This window comes from Paramisgurnus dabryanus, chromosome 3 (assembly GCF_030506205.2).
Source record: "Paramisgurnus dabryanus chromosome 3, PD_genome_1.1, whole genome shotgun sequence".
In the NCBI taxonomy this organism is placed as follows: domain Eukaryota; kingdom Metazoa; phylum Chordata; class Actinopteri; order Cypriniformes; family Cobitidae; genus Paramisgurnus; species Paramisgurnus dabryanus.
The window spans coordinates 51,393,094-51,417,430 of record NC_133339.1 but is presented as its reverse complement, the minus strand read 5'-3'; the positions used below and the strand labels follow the sequence as shown (position 1 = coordinate 51,417,430).

Sequence of the window (24,337 nt, the reverse complement as noted above, 5' to 3'; positions counted from 1 at the left end):
CTGCGGCGCCGCATAAAGTCAGTGACGCGGCTGACGTACGATGCGGCTGACTGTTATTTGTTCCGCCCCAGCTTCTTTTATTTTTCTTTTGTTTTGTGCGCCCGAGCTTTACAGTCTGGGGAGACGCAGGCTATAAGTTTGAAAAAAAAAAAAAAAACTTAGCAAACATGTCTGAGGAACAGGCCAGCGCGTCACTACAGTCACGTGACTTCACGCTCGAGCCGGAAGAGAAGACAATGCTGAATAAAGTCGTAATTCTGCTATTTTTGGACCAAACTGTATTTTCGATGCATCAACACAATCTTACTGACCCACTGATGTCACATGGACTACTTTGATGATGTTTTTATTAACTTTCTGGACATGGAAACCATACATAGATTTTCAATGAAGGGGAAAGCTCTCGGACAAAATCTAACGATAAAACATCTTAAACTGTGTTCCGAAGATGAACGGAGGTCTTCCGAGTTTAGAACGACATAAGGGTGAGTCATTAATTACATTATTTTCATTTTTGGGCGAACTATCCTTATTTAGTAGTCACGCTGTTCCCTTTGGGGGCGGAGGCGAAAACACAAGCTTATACAGTATGAAAATATACACACAGACAATGACGCCCCCCGCTGCACGCTAGAATCTCCGGAAAAACAAGCCTATTTTAACCGCAAAATGTACGCTTTTAAATATACAAAAACTGCTATCTCAAACATGGAGAGGCTTCTTCGTGATCTCAACTAACAGATTCTGCAATAAAACGAAAATCACAAATTTCGAAAAAAAAAACTTTGTTTCTCATTTTCTCGAAACTTGTGCTGCCGACTTGAGTCCCTGGTTTCCGTGACGGGTCACATTTGTCAAGCTATATTTGTTTGTGCATAATTTCCCTGCTTGAAAAGGAATAACCATCCAAGGAGATTTTTTAACTGGATTACACTCTTTGAGGTGAAAAACCTTCAGAAATACAAATACAAATACATAGTTCTTATAAATTGACAAATACAAAAAAAAACAGGTTTCAATATTCCACAAATCTTATCAAAGTTTACTGCTAGCATCATAAACAATACAACAATCTTTTTGAGCACAATACATAAATATGATTTTTTGCCCATTAAATTTATTAGGTAAAACATTATCTCATTCATTGAAGTAGCACATTAAATATATTCTATAAAACATACCTGTCTTTATACTTCAACAAACAGGATGAGATGTTCAATAATTATCAAACAACATCAATAACTTAAATAATCAATCCATTTAAGAAAAGTATTAAATGGCTGCCTCTCCACAATTTGATGGTATTTTTCAGGTCTTTTGACCTTAATCTGAGCACACCAAATTGATTCTTCCTTCAATTGACAAAGACGCTTTCTTCTTCACTATTTATTTGCTCAACAGCAGTAACCTAGTGCTGCCCTCTAGTGGACTGGAATATTCAAAAGTCCATATTCAATCTTTCTTCCAGTTTGAGTTAACAATATTCTTTTACTTAAGTTTAAGATGTTCATGAGCATATCCACTGGACATTGGTTATTCTAGTCTTTGGTAGCTCCTAAAGGCCTCATTTATGAAAACAGCACCATGTCAGCCTAGAGCATACAGAACCGGAAGCCATCCACTATGTTTAACAAGAATGTGGAAGTAAGTTGCGCTAATACCCTATTGAATTGATTTTAATTGAACATCTCCCTTCTCTCTAATCTATAGATTATTGTTAATGCATACGTCACATGATGTGTACTTTGTTTTTCTCACATGAGGTCGTTAAATTATTGTGGGGATGTTTGGATTTCCGTTGCACATCGCAAGGAACAAACGTTAACCCCTCAAACCAGAATCACATGTTTTTCTCTCCCACACACCCCTTACTGGTACCCCTAACTACCCCCAACTGCTTTTCCATGAGAAACATAGTCCCAAATATTTGAAAACACATGTGGTAAGTCATAAAAATTTGCACATGTACTCTTCCCCTCTTTGTCTGAGACCATGCAGCCATACCCTTTCACAGCAGAGAGGAGGGATCAAATCAAAACATGAGGCCATGAAAAGAAAAACTGAAAAAAAAGAGGACATGACTATCAAGTGCGGTCCCTGTGATGCTTACTTCAGAGAGCACAGGAATATCTTGTGATTTAGGATGTTTAAAACTGTGTCTAGCAGAATTATAGGGTAGGTGATTATTTTGTCATCTCATTATAGCAGGCAATTGAAGAACATACAGTATAGCCTACATCGGTGGCACTTTTTAAAACCTTCCTATTTACAGTACTTTCAGTAGTGGTAGAAATTTTTATCCTTTACCCAAATTTCCTTCACTTCACTTTATTTGATTATAAGACCATATGGATTAAAGCGTATGGTACACAAGTATTGTTCAAAATAAATCTTTCCAGCGCTATAAGTAAGAGAAATGTTAAGGTTTCAGCATCATTGGTGGTAAGCTCGAGTAGAGAGTGGTTCTCAAACTTTTAACACCAAGTACCATCAGAAAATATTTGGCTCTCCATTTACCACCATAATGACTGGCATTAAATTCCAGAAGTGTAGTAGGCCTAATTATTTTAGCTACAGCTATGCACAGTTTAAAATGCAGTTTTATTCAATATAAGATTAAGAATATTCATTTTTGTCAGCCAACAGAATTTGAACATTAACACTGCACTGTGCTTACATATAAGTTAATAAAAAACTGAAATAAGATGGATTAATTAAAATGTGCCCAAAAGCAAAAAAAAAACTGTACTGTACTTAAATGTTAAAAAGCTGTACTTAAAGGTGCAATGTGTAACTTTTAGAAAGATCTCTTGACAGAAATGCAATATAATATACATAACTATATTATTAGTGGTCTATAAAGACCTTACATAATAAACTGTTATGTGTTTATTACCTTACAATGAGCTGTTTTTATCTATGTACACCGTGGGTCCCCTCACATGGAAGTCGCCATTTTGTGCCGCCAGGTTTCTACAGTAGCCCTAAACGGACAAACTTCTCTACAGAGCGCATTTTGTCCCTACTGTATTTTGTCTTAGACAACAACATCTTTGTCCTTGGGCGGCTACCGTAGCTTCTCTATGCGTTTTGTTGAACGGTGGACTGAGCCGTTGGTTGCTAAATATGTAAATATGAACAGTACTGAACAATCAAACAATAAAATGATATGGATGGGCTATTTTACATGTAAGACTCTAAAATATACTGTAGGAGCCAATTTTGCTTTAGATTCAGCCTTTGAATATTTTTGTTAGAAATGATCTTAATATGTAAGCTTACTTTATTTATGTATATCATTTAGACCATTTAGACAAATATTCTGTATGTTTACATTGAAAATATATAATGTGTTAAAAATGTACTGTCTCTTTAAGAATCTGGGCACTGTGAAGCGTGCGGGTAGTGCGCTCTTTGGAATACAGTGGAACACGCTGTTTTACCGCATCCGTGATATTTAAGATTTAAGTTCATATATTCTTTGCGTATTTTTTATGTTTGATATAAATAATACACAAGATTAAAGGAAGATATTTAATCAGAAAATGGAGTATGTGGATTGTTTTGTCAGACACGGAGCCAGTGAAACCAAAACTGAAACTAAATGCGCACACATACTATGGAGTTTTCACACTGTTGTACAGCATAGGGTGCATATTTTACTGGAAATAACAATCGCAGTTTGTTCTCTTCCATGAAAGCCATGTTACTTTGTAACACGTTACTCCCATCACTGGCGTTAACTCAAGTTCCTTTCCATGACAGCAAGCCAAGTTCGCCTACCATTTAATTCGGTAAGACTAAATGGGCGCCAACGTACCACTGGTCTAAAACATGTGAGCCTGTGAGTTTACCAGGTTTGTATATAAAAAAGTTGGTTCATTGATGTCACCTTCAACTTTGTTTTTGTTTTTTTAAGTCGATTTGCAAAAAGGAAAGCTTTATCTAAGTCTTACAAGAAGAAAGACTTTCTCAATGGCAGCAAGCCCAGTCGCTTACCTTTAAAGATTCTAAAAGGCCCTTCAGGTATACAGACTGACCTTTCATGATGAAAGTGCAGAAAGTGGTATTTTAGCTGTATTGCGATGACCTTTCAGTATAAAAGGCTGTATAATAATTGTTCTGAAGTTATCCACTCCATCAGGCGGATGTAAGAGGGACACTTGGAGACTGTTACATTTTGGAGAGAGGTTTGCTTTTGTTAATACCTTTAAAGTTGGTCATGAAACACATTGACTTTCAATTCAGTTTCAACAAAGTAAATATTTTTTGCAAGGACAAAATCAATTATTATAAAGATGATTTTAAAGTTAAAAACAACATAAAACTAATCAGGTCACAGATGATACAGAGCAAATCTTAAACCAGAATCTTTAATTACAAAAAAAGATTTATTGAAGATATATGGGCAATGACAGCAGTTTAGATTATGGTGGGTATTTTCAGGCATAGCAAAAGACAGGTCTGGAGATTGCTGATTTTTGAAAAATGTGATATAAAATTAATTAAACAGTTACTCTGCCCCATTTCGAACAAAATAAAGCCGAACATGAAGGAATCATGAGGTATAAAACTGTGGTGAAGACTTGAAAGTGTTGTCTCTTCACTTGCCGCACAAAGAGGACACCAGAGTTTTTAGCTTCTCTTTACTTCCAAAATCAACATGCATAGAAACAAGCACACTTTTTTCTTTACCTTGAGCACACCTTTTTAAAATCGCAAATCATCTTGTGCGCAGCTGAGCAGTTCCAGATCTCTGCCTTTAAACAATGCCTAATTAATGTCACGCTTCTGTTCCTTTTAGGGACAATATGAGACTATTCGTGCACTGGCAGTATTTCAGCCTGGCTCCGTTCTTCTGTCTGGATTTCTTTTTGTCTTCTTGCTGCAATTCCGTGCCTTCAGAAACCATTAGTGTCCATTCAAAATAAACATCAAGGGAGAGCTTTGATCTGTCTCTTGGCAATTGCCCATCTCTGTCACACTCTTTTTCTCAAATTTTTTCCTCATTTATCCCAAACCTCTCTTAACCCCACCTCTTTCTGTTTCTCTCACGTTTCACAACCAAGCTACAATTTTACCTGGCAAGTAAATCTATCAACAGAAACGCATTTTCATTTCTTTTTTGCGAAACCGGTTGAAGGCCCTCTCTTAAGACTAACAAAAGCAGGACTGCACAATAGCCCTGGCTTGCCATGCAAGCTAATGTTGGCTTGGAAGTGATCTAATGCAGCTCTCTCTATCTCTCTCTCTCCAACACACACACACACACACACGTGGGTAAACGCTGCACTTTAATGCCAATTACCACACCACACAATGAAGTGAATGAAACAGTTAGCGCTCCTCAGAGCAAGCTCCTGGCACACCCCGCCTGATATGGTTACTGTATTGCCTCCCACGTGCTAAACTTTGTACCATGGGAATCAATCTAACATTGTAGCATTGTGAAACTCTCTCTACAGCAGCCTTGGTCACCTGTGATAAACCAGGTCAGCATCAAACCAATTGCACGATGTCATTATGGGTGGAAGGGTCATGGCTGTACAGGAAAAATGTAACTACTAGGTTCCTAGATGATTTTAAGATCAAAGCACAGGAAACCTTGAAATAGACTTTGCTGGAATGGACAATTAGGGGAAGGGGAGTGACAAGTCAAGGGTCAGGCATGCTCTGATCTCTGCCAGGCTATGTTTGGTTTTCTTCTCAAAGAATAAAAAATCCCGTTTGGTGCAAGACATGCCCAAAGCACTTACCACTTCAACAAATCTCTATAGCATGTATGCGCTTGTACGCAAATTCACAAAGGCGAACGGGACTCTAGTGGCCAAATTACTACTGCATTTATTTAATTTGTTCGCTTGTAGAAAATTAATGGGAACAAATATGGCTGGGATTTCTCACCAGGGTCTGAAGTGCTTCATTATGCTGCAGCATTGTCTCTAAATGCGCTGGGGCAGCGGTGCTTCCAGGGGCATTTTAATCCTCCAATTAGACCCCGGGAAAAACCAGCTGCCCAAATCCTGGCAATGCTCAGGTCTCCCAGGGTAGAGGTAAAGGCCAGGGCCTGGTCCAAGTGTAGATAGATAGGTGCTTAGGAAAGCATGTCAGTGTTAAAATCCTGTCCCTTCACTTAATAGTGAAGACAGCAAGATAAAAGCATTCGCACAATGAACTCCTGCAACAGATAGAGCTCGCTGCCAAAATGGCAACAATAACAACCTGATGTCTGAATCCCCCCTAACAGGGTGCCGGTCTGGAGCTTGAGAAAGGCATTTGAGAAAGCAACAGGGGTGTTCTGGGAAAGGCCTTCACCTTGGAGTTGGTTTCTCATGCATTGAGCTACAGGGGGTGAGATTTTAATTAAGCATGGAGGTGGTGGGGCAGGCGGGATCAAGCTGACAGAAGAAGAACAAAGAACTAGTGGCCACAGAGATCCTACACTCTCACCCCCAACCAGCTGCATTTTGATTGATGGCCTTAACAGCCAATCAGGGAGTTTTTTTATGATTTTCACTGTGCTAACATTCATCACGCCTCTGTTTCTCTAATTCAAACATTTCTTTGAATAATCAACAAGCCTACTATTTCTCTTATGTGAATTGTACGCTTATGCAGTAACAGTCTGATCTCTTTTAACCATAAACATCCATAGTAGCTTCTGATTCTCAATGAGAAAACTGGTAATATAAGGATAAATAATATAAGCAGCACAGCTTTACTCCTGCAGATGAACTGTTGGCCTTAAAAAAGGCTCAACGAGACATCTGAATTTCTGAATCTACAGTAGTACAAGGAATTACTGTGTAAAAGACTGATTGATGTATGTATACATATTCTTGACCAATCATTATTGCATGACATGTTACACAAAACATTTTGTCAACTATTGTCAATTATGTGTGCATTATAGAGGCACCAGTCATATTAAACCATGGGAGTATGGGAGATTCAGGGTTCCCGCACATTGGTTAACTTCAAATTCAAGGACCTTCCAGGTCCAATACTCTCAAGTTCAGGGACTAATTGTGGGGACACATTTCAAATGAGAGCAAGGTCACAGCGTGTTACCTTTTAAGATACACCGCTGCGGTGACACTTTGGGGACGGCAAAGACAGCGTTACAGGGACGCAGGAAGTATGGAAAGGTAGACGCAGCGTCTCATTCCCTTCTCAGGGAACAACAGTTACATGCATAACCCGAGACATTTTCATGTGTCAAACACAAATATGCACAAAAGCATTTTGGTATGAATCAACATTTCACATACAGAAGATAAGCATTCAAAGCGAACAGTTTAGCACGTGTGCTTAAAAAGTCTAGAATTTTACTGAAATTATCCTACTCTACACAGGGAATAAATATTTTTCCCCAAAACCTCTTTCATTAAATAGATTCAAGCACTTTCAATGACCTGTATCTATGCATGTATATTTTCAAAAACTTCCCAGGGGCTTGAATTTTTTCCCCCAGATTCACAAACTTACAAGGATTTCAAGGACCCGTGGGAACCCTGGAGATTTTATACCACTTGTTTACTCTCAGTGTTAAGTGTTAATAAATAAACAGAGTTTCAGGAATGGCTTCAGGGATAGGATCAGTAAAAGAGAGGCCTGAGGTATAAGCACAGATTAAAGCCATACTTGTGTGGTGAACAATTATTGTCTGCAGGACACGGAGACTCTTCTCTGGGACCACTTGTAAAAATGTTTTAACTCATTACAACTAAATGCCAAGAGCATAGCATCAAATAATTATGTTGCCTGCATTCTGTAGTAACAGAAGGTATAAAGACATTTAAAATTTAAAGAACATTTTAACAACTGGAGAAAGATAAAAATACTGTAGATCTTTAAAACAGTGTGCATTGACTGAAGGAACAACACACAACTGCACCCCAAGCATACAAGGAAATTAAATGCCTACTTGACTTTTTCCTATAACCGCCTAAGACCCAACCTTTGGTTTGTCTGTTTTCAGATTTCTTCCAGCTATTTAGGAAGAACCAGTAAATACAATAACCAATTATTTTTCTTAGAACATGAAGCAGTGTAATTGTCCATGTTTGTGTACAACAGGTTCCAGTTGCACAGAATTAAGTATTATGGTGCAAACAACAACAACAAAAAAATGTAATGTCAACGTAAGCCAAAAAAAAATTGTCAGAGTCTCAGTAACAATATCATGGCATTCACAGTTCAGTGTTAGTTGAAGTCTAGTTAAGCAACAACTGAGGCTTAGACTGACAGTTAGCCTGCCCCAGACCAGGTTAGTTTCCAAGCACAAGTTGCCATATTAAACCGGATTGAACTGGTTTAAGTTTGTTTTATGAAATTGAATCCACCGGTAATAAGCCAGATTTAACCGAATGAGCCTGGCTTATTTTGTAATCTAGCTTTATGAAACAGCCCGTACAGCACATTGGTCAAACTCGTGTTGTTCAAAATGTACTCAATGGAATGAAAATAGTAGTCACACAAACATGTTTTCTTTCATTTAAAAAATATAATTTTTAATAAAGGCTACATCTCTTCATAATTACAATAATTAAAGTACCAAGTCATCTTTAAAATGAAGCTCTATATAATGCATATAATTTACATTTAAGTGAAACGAACAATATTCCCTGGAGAGGAAAACATTGAAACATAATGTCATGATTACAAGATATTCAAAGCTTTAAAAAAATATTTGAAACATAAACCCCTCAGAAAAGCAAGGGAATATTCACACCCTGAAACAGGGCAGCACACAGCATGGTATCCATGTAGGCACAAGTACTGTATAATACACTAGCGATTGCATGTTCTCATCTGCTAATGCCAGCGCAGTCCCAGTTTTTGCTCTGCAGTCTTTCCTTTATCCAACTCTAATTCAACGAGACATGAGCGCTTTCCACACATCCTCTGATCTCCTAAGACAGTGCTGAACTGAACGTTTTGAAATAGCATGACCCAGCATATTTCATGGTTTTGGAATCGGCTCCAGGACAAGGCTATAGGTTCCTGTGCAATGCCTGGACCTCAAACCAAAGGCACTAGAGATGCAACACATAATCGGCTATTGGCGGGCCTATAAAAGCTTGTGGTATCAGCCCAATCAGTACAGACACTCTGAGAAGTGTGCTGGTCCGGAGATTCCCGGCACAGTCCGTTGAGTTAAGGGGCGTCTGTCCATGCACGTTTAACATTGGAAAAATCTCCCAATCGTATAAGCAGCTTGTCCATCATCTGAACATGGGTACGAGGGCATTGACAGTTAAATAAATAGGAATAAAGTCTTTTTTTACTTGAACGAAGCATATTAGAACTTGTGTTCATATGAGCACCTCTGTGTACACACGCTCTCACACCTGACACACACACATTCACACAAACAAACAAACAAACAAACATCTACAGATCTCACGAAAAAAGTCGCTCGCTCAGCAGTCCTAGTGTAATCCAAACAAGCAAACTTTCAATTGCATTGTCAAGTGGTCATAGTGATTTGAACCAGAAGAACAAATTTTCACGATTCACTGCTGGTTCAGATTCCTCTGTACTTCATTGGCTAGCATTCCTTCAATAGCTTGGCAAACCAAACGTCCCAAGGATGTGTGAACTTCTTTAGCTTCTATAGATAAAAAATATATATTCTCTGAGTATTGAGTGCTGGCTAGGTCCACGTGTGGACTGTCGATTCATTTCAGTCCATTCTCTCCACTTTGCCAAGGATTTTGCCCTCATACATTGGCAGAACGGTGCAGTCATCCCGGACCTCCTCAAACACAGCACCGCACTCAAACTCATCACTGGCCTTTTTGAAGTAGTACCTGAAAGAAAGAACATGCAGGGTTAAAAATAAACTACTGGTGGTACAATGGTAAAAGTTTGTAGATCAAATGTCAAAGGGACTTCAAAGATTTTAAGTCATCCAAGCTTGCGAATAGCTTTAAGGCTTTTTTACTGGGTTGATAAATGCAATTTTCCATCCTGAGTTTACATATTTCCTATGAAAACAGGACATTTGTGTAAACTGTAAAAAATGTCTGTAGAAATTACAGGATTACTAGGTATTACTGGCAACTAGCTGCCAGTAACTTGCTGTAGATTTTACATTGATGTTATTTACTGGTTTGTTCAAAGTTAAATGAACATGAAACATTTTCAGTCTTTATCTTCTACAGTAAGTTACTTGCAACCAGCTGCATAATTACAGCTAACTTTTTACAGTGTAGGACATATCAAAGAACAAAACCATGATACTTGCTATGCCTGTTGATGACAGCCTTAATGATATTAAGGAGATTCTCATTTTATTGGACATTTGGTAAGATAATATCTGCAAAAGTTTCATTTTCATTCCAAAAGTAGTAAAAGACCTTTTGATCTGTATATCTGATACATGATTGTTACTGCTATTCATGAATACTGTGATTCAGATGGCTTACACACATTGACTGAAAGCAATAAGACTCAAAATCCATTCTTCAAATAGCTGAAATGCACAGATACTAGTACCATAATCCAGTACAGTTCAGTACTATAACAGCTGCTTTAAAAGTCTAAATTAGAGGGTCGCTTAAACACTACCATCCATCTCTCTCGTGGCTGCCACCAGGACTCCAGTGTCTAATTGGGAGCTTTGTCAAATGAAGGGGATCCTACACAAAGGTTGACATTTTAGGGAGCCATGGAGTCTACGAAGACTTGTGTAAAGTGACATGTTTAAGATTAATCTAACGTTAGACCTCAACAGACAACCTCTTTGTCTTATCTGTACTGTCCCATCTCCTTCTGAGCCTCTGATCTTTTAATGAACGCCACCTCTCTCAGGGCGACAAGAAAACAGCATGGTGGTGGGTGGGGGGGGGTTGATAAGGGTTGCCTCAATAATTGACTCCGTAATGGAAAATGCCCCCTCTTACTAACCATGCACTGCGGTATATACTGTCTTTTTACGAGCAAACACCACCGAAACAATGCACATAAAACACGTAAAGGAATAACTGACTCAAAACAACAAGCAACCACCATAAAGTCGATTTTTTCTCTCCTTTAACATGTCGGAAACAATCCATTGTTCTCTGGCTGCCCAATCCAAACTATATAAACAGAGAACAAACTAGAATACTGTGACATGGCGCATAATTACATCCTTATTTCTCAAGAATAAGCTATATCCTCCTCCGCAAAATCTTCAAACGAGCAGCATGGCTCTTATTTGCTCGAAAAAAAGAGAGGGAAGAAGAAAGGGGAAAAAAAGAGAAAGAAGTCTTTCCACTGGAACATGTTTTATGTGGCAAGAAGTTCTCTGCGCAACATCTGGCACCAATATCGTCTGGCAGCTCTGGCAGTACTGTTCTTTGTTGAAATTCTGCCATGTTGAAATCACCCAACTCCACACGTTTTCTGCGATTAAAACCATCAGCTTTGAATTCTCGTTTCCTTGAAAATGTGCCTGGTATGAGAGCGGTCCTAAACTCTGGAAAAATTTAACAAATACTTGTGTGCATGTGTGTATACGAGAAGCACGAATGCAAAGATTGCTAAACGCCATCTCCGTAAAAAGTAATGATATTAATCAAATGGTCTGGACACATACAACACGTTCATCAAATACTTAAGCTTCTAATCGCTTAATCCCAGCCTCAGGCCATTCTGAAATACAACTTTGTTGGGAGAATCCACTAAGAGCCTTACAAAAAAAATTCATTTACAAGAAAACATGTCAGATGCATCTAGAGAGTTTTTTAACTGTTCCAGTATATGGGGTTTTACAAAGACAATGCTTGATAACCATGTGAAAATGCCTCATTTAAACCCAAAAAGCTAAGACAATGAGAGCCTTTGATATCAATGAGAAATATATAAAAAAAATTGCTAGTCTTACGTAAACACTCAAACGTACGTGTATGAGAGCAACATTGCTTGATACAATTGGTAAAGAATGTGTGCTAGTCTTTGTGCATGAAATGAAAGGCCTGGCCTTCAAAGAGCTGCTTATTAAATGTGCCTTAAGATGAAATCAATACCAGATGTGACCAAATGGCTGCAGTTAAAATTCCCTTGTTCGTTCTTTCTGTGCACCCCCCCCCCCTTTGCTCTTTACGCCAGCTCTTGTAAATAACTCACAGTAAATATTGCAGACTTACAGCAATCATCACAACCAGCGTCAAAACCAGACAACACACAAAGTCCATCTTTGTATTTTCTGCTAAATGGCAACTCCTACGGTAGGACGAGAGCGCAGACGAGAGCGTCAAAGTAGCAAGAAGTCATTCATTTTCAATGAGAGCCAGTGACGCGTCTTGGATAACGTGAGCGTCGAGGAGAGTTGAAATCAGCTCAACTTTATGATAATGATCCATAACGCGGTTCAGGGGGAACCAATCCGAAGGTAGAAACATTCAGCGCAACCAATCCAAAGGCAGACCTCTGCTTGAGAAGAACAGAGCGTCCACTACACTTTTCCTATAGCCCCGTTGGAAGGGCAGCCAGAGCGTTTTCTGCCGCTCTCACCGGCGGTGGTGTGAACGTACAGTTAGGTAACCTTAAAAAAAAAAAACAGTATGTGAAAATTGAGTTTACCTATAGTTGCCTTTCTTCCGAAGTTGTTCCTTGAAGTGTCCAAGCGTAAGGCTGTGCGTTTTCATTATTCTGCGGTACGGGATCTCCTCACCACAGAAGAAGTACGTGACCACAGTCTCTAAACCTAAACTGGTGTGGCAACCCTTTTTGAGGTCTTTCGGCCTGTAAACACACAAAAGAGAAGATGTTAATAGATATTACTGAAAAGTGAAAACCAATAGATATAAAGGTGCAAAAATATCTAAATATTGAGAAAAATTTACCAAATTAAGTCCTTGGCAACACATATTATTAACAAAAAGTTTTGATACTTTTAAGGTAGTAAATGTACAAAATATCTAACATTGGGTCTCATTCACTAATAATTGCATACGTTTTTCGTATTTATATGCACACTTGAACTTCTCACAAAAACTTTTCGCCTAATTCACAACACGTGCGTACCTACATGAGTTTGTTCTTATACTTGTTCTTACATTAGTGAATTTGGAGTGTTCTACATGAGCGGCCGTGTGCCCGAGGTTGGCAATTTGCATAAAACACGCCCAAACCAGCTTCAAATAAGGGTTTTCCGCAGCGCTGGTCCACAGAAAACTTTTAAGCAGTTTCTCGTAGAAGCAAAAGAGCTCGAAAAGAAATCATGATCATATTTATCTGTAAAGTTCCGTTTTGCTTTGCATTTTTTATTTGGGAGGTTTTGCTGTCGCTGGAGGAATTTAATTATGTTTAATAATATATAATACAGAAAATATTATAATATAAAATATAATCATGTAAAATTTATATCTCAACATTATCACACACATTGATAGTGTACGTGATTGAGTCCGAGCGTTTTTAGGTTTTGTTGAATTTTTGCGTACATTAAGAAAACATTTTGATACAATTTTTTTGTTTAATCACGATTTGTTCTTGAAAACATCCGTATGCACATCTCACGCACAAATTTGTGCGTACGCATGCTTAGTGAATGAGACCCATTATCTTTACTTAATATCCTAATGATTTTTGGCATTAAAATGATCATTTTGACCCATTGTTGGATATTGCTACAAATATACCCATGCTACTTATGACTGGTTTTGTGGTGCAGGGTCAAAACTGTATTCTGGTGCCAAATGAAATGCGAGTGTAAAACAATCTTCCGGTTTCCAACTCATTTAACATTTACAAACACAACAAAACATATTGTTTAAATCAAATTAAACTCACTGATTTAACATTAGCAATTTCTTTAAATATGATTAATATTAACAAGCATGTAGACTATGTTACATTCTGATGGCAGATAATAAACAAACAAAAGAAGTATTTAATTGCTTCAGAAAATCATGCACATTTAATTTCCTTAAAGAAATATTTTAGAAAGCAACAATTTTAACTTCAAAAAAGTGATAGACAAGTAAAAGAATGGATAAAGAGATGAAGGAGAAATCACTGATAGCTAATTCATGCCCTCCGTCGGACTCTTGCTCTACTTTGTTATGGCACTTCAGAAAGCGGCCGCTAGCTTTAGACAGCTGCTGGACTGAAGGTCAGCCAATTATAAATGACAACGAGAGTTTTGCCATCAGGTGGCCAAACGCTCTGTACTTCAAACGTTAACCGAGCCCATGAGGATAGACATTAAGGTTTCCAAAAAGGTAAAAAGAAGACTGCTCCATCACAAGCATCCCATTCATTTGTGTACACTGCATTATTGATGAATTGTTTCGAGTTTGCTAAATGATGAATACCAGAAGAAATACATACTCGTCTGATTGAAGTGCTGGACTGCTATTCTGCACAGGCACAGGGTGACTCTTATCTCTTTGAAGACTTGATGTTGAATGCCTGTGAATCCAAATCCATAATCAATAACCACACCAAACAGGACGGTTCTTTACAAGGGCTTAAAAGCAATCAAAATCATACCTTTGTTTTGGGGGTTTTGAGACTTCCTCCAAGCGTCTACGGGCCTCTTCAAGCTGTGCTAAGGTGTTGGGAGGGGGTAAAGGTGGCATGGCAGGGTCCTGGACAAAGGGGTGTGCAGGTTGGTGGGTGCGAAGATGCCCGCTACTTCCGCCCCCTCCCCACGTGTGCGTACGAGTGGAATCCAAACAGTGTGACTTCTTTGCATTTTGAGTGCTACAAACACTGAAAATTTGACATGTAAGTACACTGCAGAAACACTCATGGGAAACAGAGTTTAAAGATGGGTCATGGCTCGATGAGACCCCTTGCTCTCTGACACTCCTGCAAAATTTAGCAACAAGGTGCAGAGAGTTTCAGCAGCACTTGTCCACCCACACATCAGAATAAGGGTTATCATCGAGCCACCATCACAAAGGTGTTAGACAGACCTGTGGGGCTTGTGCTTGGTTTGTCGATCGCTCTCCAGGATCCACTGCCACACATTCTGAGAGCGATCTGTACTGTCAGTGGGCAGCTGGAGAAGGCTGCTCTCCGACCCTTCAATGTTCACCTCCTCTCCAGATTTACAAAGACGCTTGGATGAAAAGCTAGAATGCCTGAAATATAAAACAGACCCTTTAGTTTTATACAAAACAAAACCTACTGACACAAAGCAGCCACCTCACTTTAAAGAAAAATTAGTTATCGACATGAAAACAAAATTGAAACTTACCCCGAGACATCCGAAGTGCTGCCACACTGGTCCCTGCCCAGACTACGGCTACGGATATAAGGGGCGGAGCTGCATTCAGTTGCTCCGTGACACATACACTGTACCCGCTGGGTCGCCTCTGCCTCAATTTGATCTTTGCTTTTGGGTGAGGCATGGTGATGGATGTAGTGGTGATGAATGTGCTTTGTGGACTGTCTGGATATAATGGTCTTAGAAGGCCCATATCCACTCATGGAACCAGACTGCGACCTGATGCCAGGACCTCCCCGAGGCATAGGACGCTGTTCAGGAGAGCGGGCACGCGGGGAATGTCGAACCATGCCCGGAGACTGACAACCAGGTGTCCTAAGGACTCGGGAGAGGTGCTCATCCAGGATGGCCTGAGGGTCCTCCTCACAGGAACCAGGAGGAAACAGGGGCAAAGAGTGGGACGCACTGCTGCCAGATATTTCAGATTCGTCCCGCTCCTCTTCCTACAAATGCACACATACAGAGATGCGGTTTGAGTGATCAGATCAGTTTTTAACAATTGTGACAGGATCAGATGCTAAATAGCAGGTGTAAACTGGCCATAAAAAACCTCCAGATATACCAACCTCCTGAATCTGCTGTAGTCTCTCCTCCAGAGAGCTCATGGTCTCCTGTTCCCGTTTTAGACGTTCCAGCCTGGCTATAAGCTGTGCTGCAAATGCTGCTGGCTCCACAGGAGTCATCTCCTTAGGTGGCCGCCGTGTCCTCTGCAAAAGCAAAGAGATTCAGATTAGTGAGAAGGCCAGACAGGAGGGGAGGGGTTGATTTCTACAGCTGCCTTCAGCAAAAGTCTACTGCCCACTCAACACACACACACCACTGGCATGGGCCGCTGCAGGCATGAGCAGTTGGTCACGCTCTAAGGAGCCTCTGCTTGTTCCCTCTGTAGTGCAACCAAGCCATCAGCCTCGCCTGTGAAGTCAGTCAGCTTCAAAGAGCCCTCGTCAAATATCAAACGCTCACCAGGGGCGGCAGGGACACTGGCTTTACATCTAGCAATAAAAGTCCCACATCGACAGGGGAAAAGGAGGAGGTGAAAGAAAAAAGGAAAGAGAGCAGGATTAAAAGAAAAAGGGAGCAGGATCAAGACAAAGTAAGATGGTGAGATGTGTGCCACAACTAAAGAAGTCAAACGGTGGAAGATCAGAAGTGCAGAGGTAATTTATTCCTCCCAACGCCAATGGGTACCTTTAAGCTACAGTGACCACATTATGCCCTCCCCGTGTGTGCATCTTACATGAGGGTTTTTATCACTTTATTATTTATATTTTTTGCCTTGCCTTTCTTGATTTTGCTTCCTGTTTGTGTTCTTATCTCTTTGTGAAGATGATGAAGGGAAAGACGAAAGAAGGAAGAAAGCATGGCGGGCTTATAGCATCTCCGAGCCCCTGCCGGCTAAAAGCAGATGCATCCTGGGAGAGGCAGGCATTGCCAACTCAGAGGGGAGATATTACACACCAGAACAAAGAGAAGAGGCAGCGGAGTCTTTTCGATCCACATATAGACAATGAATGTTTAAGAGACGCTAAGCACAGAAATAGTGACAGAGAAAGTACAAATTGACAGGAAGTGGGAAACAGAAACAGAAAGAAAGGAAAGGATGAGGTGCCACAGATTTGTTTATCAAGCCATCTGTCCAAACTCTCTTTCTGAAGGCATCAATCAACCATCTCTCTTTTTCTACTTTGGGGGAGGCAGAGAGGAAGCAGGGAAGAGGGGGATGGAGGATTCTGCTAAAGGAATATAAAGGGTGCAGCTCGGTTGGAAGTTGTCACTTCCCTTGAAGTCGGCCCCATTCATCCACTGATCAAAGGGCTCTCGGAGAGAGACAGTTGATTTTGGTGCCCCGGGGTAAAACAGACTCATTTAGTGTGGCGAGGCACTTTATTAAGAGTGTGGCGAGGCACTTTATTAAGAGTCATTATCACAGAAAGAGCACAACAATATTACTAGCCACAACCTTGAGAAAGTAATGCTCTTTAAACTGACCCAGTGTTGAAGGTGCACGTGTAGTTCAGAGCGTGGGGACACTTACAGGAAAGGGTGGTAGACACACTTGGCCGTTCATCCTCATGTTGCGTTGCATTTCCCTCTGTAAATGTTTTTTACTTCCCAGCTTGTATGGAGGGATGCCATCTCTATCAGGAGACAGAGAAAAAGTTGCAGGTTATTCACCGAATCAGGCGAATACATAATTATCATGCACACTTTTCTAGCACCCGCAACAATAGAAAGAAAAGACTTATTCGGAATAAAAAATATATACACGTGCCGTCAACATTGCCCAAAGGTATTTATCGTCCTCCTTGTTAAACAAAAGCATTTCACTGTGCTGGTAACACAGATCTTTCTGAGACACGCAGGCAAACCCTGCCACCAATTCCTATGTACCATCCTAATGACATCTTTATAATGTTACCAATTACGATAAAAGATTTTCATAAACACCTCCAATCCATTCAATCCACCACATAGCATTTCTAAACCTCCTCAAGACCAATCTTTCTCATCCTTCACTCTGCTTTTTTAAAGCCAGGCCAGTTTCCTTTGCTCTGTTTTGACTCTGAAGTGTATGACCTAGCCCAAATGCAGTTTCCAGCATGTCTTTGAAAGCTCACAGTCATGCGCATAAAGCCGTCGCTCCAATCTTCATTTGGCAAGCGCTCGGCAGTCAGCCTCTGATCTTGCACACATCAAAAGGCTGGTTTGTAAGATAAGGTAATGTTTGAAGTCAGCGCAGCGGCATTCCCTAGCGTCCAAGTAAATCCATAAATAAGATATAAGAAATTTTCCCCCACTTCTCCTCCCCACTCTTGCTCCCTCCCTTTATCTGGAATTCAGATTCTGATTTAGCGCGGTGCCTTTTAACACTGAATAAAAATGCGGAAATTAAATCGCTCTTTAAACAAAGAGCAGAACGCCTGCCTGTTTTTCCTGTTTCATATGCTATTTCGGAGTGACACTAAGATAGACACAATAACGAAATGACTAAAACGTGTTGGCCAGTCCTATGAATAAAAACTGAGATTTATTTAGTTACCAAAAACTTTGACAATTTTCTAATAGTTCAAAAGTGAATAAATTAACCTTGTAACCTTTAACCACTAAGTTTTATGCCTCCTTTTCCACTGTTAAACAGATACTTGTAACAGCAAATAAATAATTTTGTCAACCCACTGTCCTCATACACTCATTGCGTCCGGTGCTTTAAGGTGTCACCAACTGGCCCTGCTTTATGGGAATCTCCTGTTCACTAGTGCAAGTAATTTTCAAAGCAGCCAGCCACCCTCTTATCCCTCTAAGCTCCCGAGGCCTAACAATGGGCTGAAAGCGATTCAGTTAAGCCTTTCATTCAGCATGCACTTTATTTCTCACTCTCTGCACTTAGCTATGCACTCGCACAATTGCCTCTGCCGCAAACACAGAGGGGGGAGGGCTGCTTTCGGCCGGAGGTGGGGTTGAATGGATGGTGTACGTGAGCCACAGGGGGATGGGGGTCCCAAACACCCTAATCCCAGGTGACCTGCTCTTGCGTTCCAGAAATGGCTAACCGGACCTCCCTGTTTCAGGTCTCCTACAAACCAGTTCCAACCCATTTATATGAACTGCGATTCCTTTAAATGACTGCCAAGGCACCTTGATGAGTGTCTTATAATGGCAAGTTAACTGCCCTCTTAAAGCTGGTACAAAAGCAAAAACCAATAAATAATGATGTTCTTTGGCGACTATGTTGTGGAAAGCGAAAAGAGAAAGCCCTTTAAGATCAAAAGCTCTAAAGCAAAAGAACACGGACAAAAAAAAAATGAAGAAAAACTGGCCAATGTAATTTTCTGTTGAGGAATTTGCAGACATTAGCATCAATTAGCGCATAAAAAAAGCACATTATGTGAGGGTTTTTCCCCATGGGTCCACTCTATTCTTAATACTCTAGTGACATAACTGAGGATCTCTCATAAATGAAATATTTAAATGCAAATGTAACATCTGAGGAGTCGTACCATCTCATTACCAACCACAAGCAACTGAATACTTATAAACCAAACATCTTCAAGTGTCTGAGAAAAACCTAACCGCACAATGCACAAAGTCATAGCACAGCATAGCTAGACAACAAATTTGTGAACATTATTAAAACGTGTGATTAACTTAAGTAGTTCCATCAAAACAAATAAAACGGAGTGCCAATCTAGTTAATATAGACAGACACTTACACACTGCTGTCCGTCATGGAGAGGGAGTCATCCGTCATAGCATCACTGGAGATCTCACTGTCATTGGCACTGGTGGCAGGGGCAAAATCATAACTCGAAGAAACATGGTAGGGGTTTGCAGGGTCACCCCGTCTGTAGGACCTAAAAAAAAAATACCAAAATGTTTGGTCTTTAGTGAGTGGTGTGCATTAGTGAATGATGATAGTTACAGCCTTAACTGGATGGTTGCTCGCTGAAAACAACTTGAAAAATGACACTTGCAACTTTTAAAGGTTACATGCATGTCTTATTTGTTTATGTTTTGGATAAAACATCAGTGAAATGATTAAATGCAAAGCTAGAGACATCTCGGTCAACAGTTTGGCCGTTGAGAACATCAAAGCAAAAATCTTTTCTGATGTTTGCTAGAGGTCAAGCTATTTTTCTTTCTTTCTTTCTTGGCGTGGTGGGGGAGGAACTCAGGCTCAGTTTGTGTTTCTATCCTTTTCCCTTTCATGTCCCTTACCCCACCTCCCCCCTGGGGCAGCTCGGCGAGGGCCGATCAGGGGGAAAGTTAAGTGAGCAGCACATCTGTGTGAATTGCCAATGCCACTTCCCCTCAGCAGAGCATATCTGGGGCCTTTTGTTTGGGCCAGGCACCAAATCCCACCCTCCCCCTTTAAAGTTTCCCATTTCATGTCGTTCCTCCTTCTCTTGTGCTTTTTCCTCTAGTGAAGCACCTCCTCCACATACCCACCAGGCAGCCCCTCCCTCCGAGCTCTCTCGCTTTCCATACCCCTCTCTCCTGCTGTGACACATTCCTGCTCCACTGGAAGAGGAGGAGGAGGTGGAGAACCTGAGCCAGGCTGAGAGAGAAAGAACATGAGAGAGAGGAAAGAAAGAGGAAAGGAGGGGGGCTCATCTTTATGAGAATGCCTACTGCCAGCAGCGCTGTGAGGGGAGACCCAGCAGGACTATAGCCTACGGCCCCAACTCAAACCTGACCTTTGGAAGCTCTCGCTCAGAGTCAGGTATTTAGCACAGCTGGGTTCACATTCTTCCCTCATTCATGCTTTCTTTCAAAAGGAGCCTTGCCCTCCTCCCCCCGTCTTTCTTTTCCGCTCCCTGAAAAAGCGTCAGGGTTTTTTTCCAAGATGAAAGAGCTAGGAAAAGGAGCTGAAATCAGAGGAGAACTGTGGTAAATAAGAAACGGAGGAGATGAAGGCCACAGTCTCTGTGACTCACAGAGGAATCGCTGCCGTGTGTTGTTTTGTGAATAACTCGATTCAGAAACAGAGAGAGGGAGAGAAATAAGTTCCACATGCTTTAGATGAACAAAAAGTGCCCCGAGAGAAAGGGGAGAGAGAGAGAGAGAGAGAGAGAGCTGCAGGAGCTTTTTCAAAAAGAAATCAGCATATAGAATAAAAAAAACAAGCATTGCTTGCTCTCCTCTAGTTTCTAATCATGTCCTACATAATCAACACAGCAAAGATAAGCAAAAATTAAATGTTCTTTTCGTCACCTTCTGCAAGATCACACTGACAATAAACTGGCTGTCTTTAAGATGGATAAACATTTGTCTATCACCACACCTCGATGGGTCACCTCATTTACAGCCCTAAGCACCGCGACAGGAACGAGGCGTTAATTTAATATACCGGATTTCCTCTGACATATCGTTAAAGTCCAGATTACAGACTTTAATTGAACTACTAGCATTCAAACCAACATCTTATCAGGATATGTTAAACTTTTCAAGTAGCTGGTACAAACTATTTTGTCCAAGTACTTTATAATCAAAAACAAAATCTTTGTTTCGCATGGTTATTTTTTATGTGTGGCACTTGTTTTATCTGTCCGATATTTAAAACCAGTTTTGCATTGTGAACTGTCCTTGATCCTCACAAATGATCCAAGGGGGAAGGATTTCAAAGCAGAGGAAACTGTGTGGAGCCAGCAGAGGGCCTGGTGCTAGACAATATTTACTTGAAAGGAAGAGCAACTCCATTGATGTCCCCCTCCTCCTCCTCTCGGTATAATGCAAGCCAGGTGAAGGCAAACTGCTCTAAACTTGCCCGAAAGTGCCTCTCATATCAGGAATTCAAGTACAATCCATAAACGTATCCTAAGCTTTGAAACAAATTACTACTTGTTTTTTGTCTGATCTAAAGTGATTTTTAATACACCCCACTTGGGAGTACACTAAAGTTTAGTGTGCTGACCAAAAACACAATGGTGATAGTCCATAAATGAAGCAACTCTAGCGGGATTTGAACATTACAAATTTTAGTAATTTGCAAGCTTACATTTTTACCATTAGGCTACACCCATAATGTATATGAAACAGTCAAATGACAGCTTTAGGATTGCTATAGACTCATTAATACATGATTTTAGCATGTTTACATGGTAAGTGGAATAGTTCTCACCTGTAGCCTTTCTCCAAAACTTCCACTGAACGGAGAGAAGGAGGCGAACGTAAAGCTTTGGCTGACAGTCCCATTACAGTGGCCAAAGATTTGGCTTTAAAATCATTACAACTCCATTCCTCCTCCTCGTTCAGAGTCGGCAAGATTCCACAGACAAGTTTTAGACCTCCTAGTCCACTGGGATTCACATGACCGGGGTTTTCACAACCTGTTCGGACATACTCAAGGTATATGTCTGAAGTTAGAAACATTTGATAGGCATTCTCCTCCATTGCCGTCTGGATCTCCGTTTGAGCCTGATCGAACATTACGGAGTCAATATGCTGACGCTTAATATTATCCCTAATGAAAGTTTTAGTGGCAGGCTTAAGCTGCTTGGCCACAACGCTGTTGTTCTCGATATACCGCTTGTAAATGGCTTTGGCAACTCTGTACGTTTTGGTATCCTTGGTGTCCATTGGCCTGAAACCATTGCAGGCAAACCAGAAATCTAAAGTGTCAACACATTTCTCACGTTCCAAATATGCCCGGAAAAGTTGAGCACCATCCTGATCGCCAAGAAGAAAATGCAAAGATTTGGTCCATCTGGCTAACGGTGAGTCCGGAGACGCGCTTCCCTCGGGTTCTCCGAGTCCCCCGTCATTTCTCCTGATCGTGGAACAGCGAAGATCTGCTGTAATACACTTAACAGGATCCTTGGATCTCATCATGGGCAGTTTGCTGGGATGGTGGCATGTCGTCTCACCCTCTTCCCCAGGGACGGGTGGGCGAGGGGCATCTTCTCTGAAGCTACTGACCATAGGATCTCTTAGTGTCCTATTCATGGCTCCGGCAGCGAAGCCTTCAGTGTGCAGCTCAGCTGTAATCTCCTCTCTCTCTTAAGTCAGCGGGGGGAGCTTCTCTCTGAAACACAAAGTATTGATCTCATCAAAACCAGATCCGCCCCAAAACTTCAAAGGAGACTTTATAATGTGCGCTCGCACAGTACACGGTTTGGTCGATAATTTCAAGAGCGATTTTGTTGAATCGAGTCGTGTCAGGGAAAACACAATGTTACCGATTTAAAATAATAAAAAAAAGAATGCTTTTGTTTCATTTATTTACGTGGTTGTAAAGGTTTAACACCAATTCCCTTTCACCTCATAGTCACGAACTGAAAACAGAAACTTGATAAAACACAACAGTTACGCGATTTTACCGTCACCCGCACAATCAGTCAAGTTTAAAAAGACACGAAAATAAGTTTTAAATGGGGATACAATCAAAAACAAAGTACAAAGCGCCATATTCAACAACATAGCCGTTTATTAACAAAATAATGCTCGTTTACAGTATATCAGCACAGTATCGAGATTTATTGTACGATAATTAACTAGATCGTTAAATCAGGTTCAGACACATCACAACTCTTAAAACAACTAGAAAAAAATATCTATATCGTGCTTTAGCCTACTTCACTACACTTCAGATCAAATAAATACAATTATAAAAAGTGCGGCATTGAAATCTATTTATTTCCGAATAAAATATCTTCTGTGGTTATAAGTTCATCAACAGGTCATTCCTACCGATAAAAAGACTGTCCCGCATGCCATCATGAGAAGAGAAAAATACGCTGCAATCAACTTGAAGCCCCTCAAGAAAAGTGTGAGATCACGAGGGGGTGAAGTCCTATACCATCATATATACACTTTAAACAGTTCAGAAACACCATTCTTACATTAAAACATCACAGTATTAAACCCGACAGACGAAGACACGCGCTGTAATGTAACGCCTATCCGAAATACTACATTTTACTGCGACACATTACTTCAAAGTCAGTAAACAGCACATCAAAGCGATAGCACGGGGCCAGCGCTGGGAACACACACACACACACACACACACACACACACACACACACGCACACACACACACACACACACACACACACACACACACACACACACACACATACACACGCACGCACACATACATACACACGCGCGCGCGCGAACTCACCATCCATCCATAAGTTCAGAATCACAGAAATCCCGATTTTTTTCCAATAACAGAACAAGTGTAATCCGCAATATGTCCGATTGAACGCCGTCCTTTGATGTTGTGTGGTGTCAGAAGCAGTGCGGTTTTAAATCTGCATTTCTTCAAATCAAATAGCACACTAGATGTGTGTGCAGTTTACATGGCTGTGCTCTTGTCTCTTATTCCAGTCTGCACTGAGCTCAGGGTTTAAGAGCGGACATCAAAGAGCGGAGGCCGACGGCACGGTCCCGACAGATACATAAAGCACTATTCCCTTCTTTCGCACTTTAATTGCTTCTAGATCGCTCGGGGAAAAAAACGTTTATGCTGGTAGACTTCCTTTTTTAAAAACTCTTTTATAACACTTTTTTTGTAAGAAAAACCCACGACGTGCGATAAACGGGAAAATTCGTGAGTAAAAAAGTTTCAACAAATGCGCCAGGACCTTATCAAAGCGAAGAGAT

The 24,337-nt window shown here is 40.6% G+C and overlaps 1 protein-coding gene across 4 annotated transcripts; it reads right to left on the bottom strand.

Moving 5' to 3' along the window:
• Positions 1-8,492: 8,492 nt before the first annotated feature.
• axin2 (axin 2 (conductin, axil)) lies at positions 8,493-24,337 on the bottom strand. 4 transcript variants are annotated; one of them, XM_065249952.2, is made up of 11 exons: positions 24,319-24,337; positions 21,849-22,751; positions 19,441-19,581; positions 17,265-17,367; positions 15,796-15,936; positions 15,200-15,672; positions 14,916-15,083; positions 14,488-14,709; positions 14,326-14,406; positions 12,574-12,735; positions 8,493-9,815 (listed from the first exon to the last, which is right to left on the bottom strand). In XM_065249952.2, exons 2-11 carry the CDS (start codon positions 22,670-22,672, stop codon positions 9,689-9,691), a joined length of 2,442 nt encoding a protein of 813 aa, XP_065106024.2. In that variant the 5' UTR covers positions 22,673-22,751; positions 24,319-24,337; the 3' UTR covers positions 8,493-9,688. The 4 variants fall into 4 exon arrangements, with proteins under 4 accessions (XP_065106024.2, XP_065106021.2, XP_065106022.2 ...); XM_065249949.2 differs by lacking the exon at positions 24,319-24,337 and adding an exon at positions 23,853-24,254; XM_065249950.2 differs by lacking the exon at positions 24,319-24,337 and adding an exon at positions 23,569-23,707.

Coding starts and splice junctions, on each gene's coding strand:
- axin2 (XM_065249952.2), bottom strand. CDS start 22,672: ATGAATAGGACACTAAGAGATCCTATGGTCAGTAGCTTCAGAGAAGAT. Junction 19,582..21,848: donor GTTTTGGAGAAAGGCTACAG/GTGAGAACTATT, acceptor TTTTTTTTTTAG/GTCCTACAGACGGGGTGACC. Junction 12,736..14,325: donor CCAGCACTTCAATCAGACGA/GTATGTATTTCT, acceptor GTGTGTTTACAG/GCCGAAAGACCTCAAAAAGG.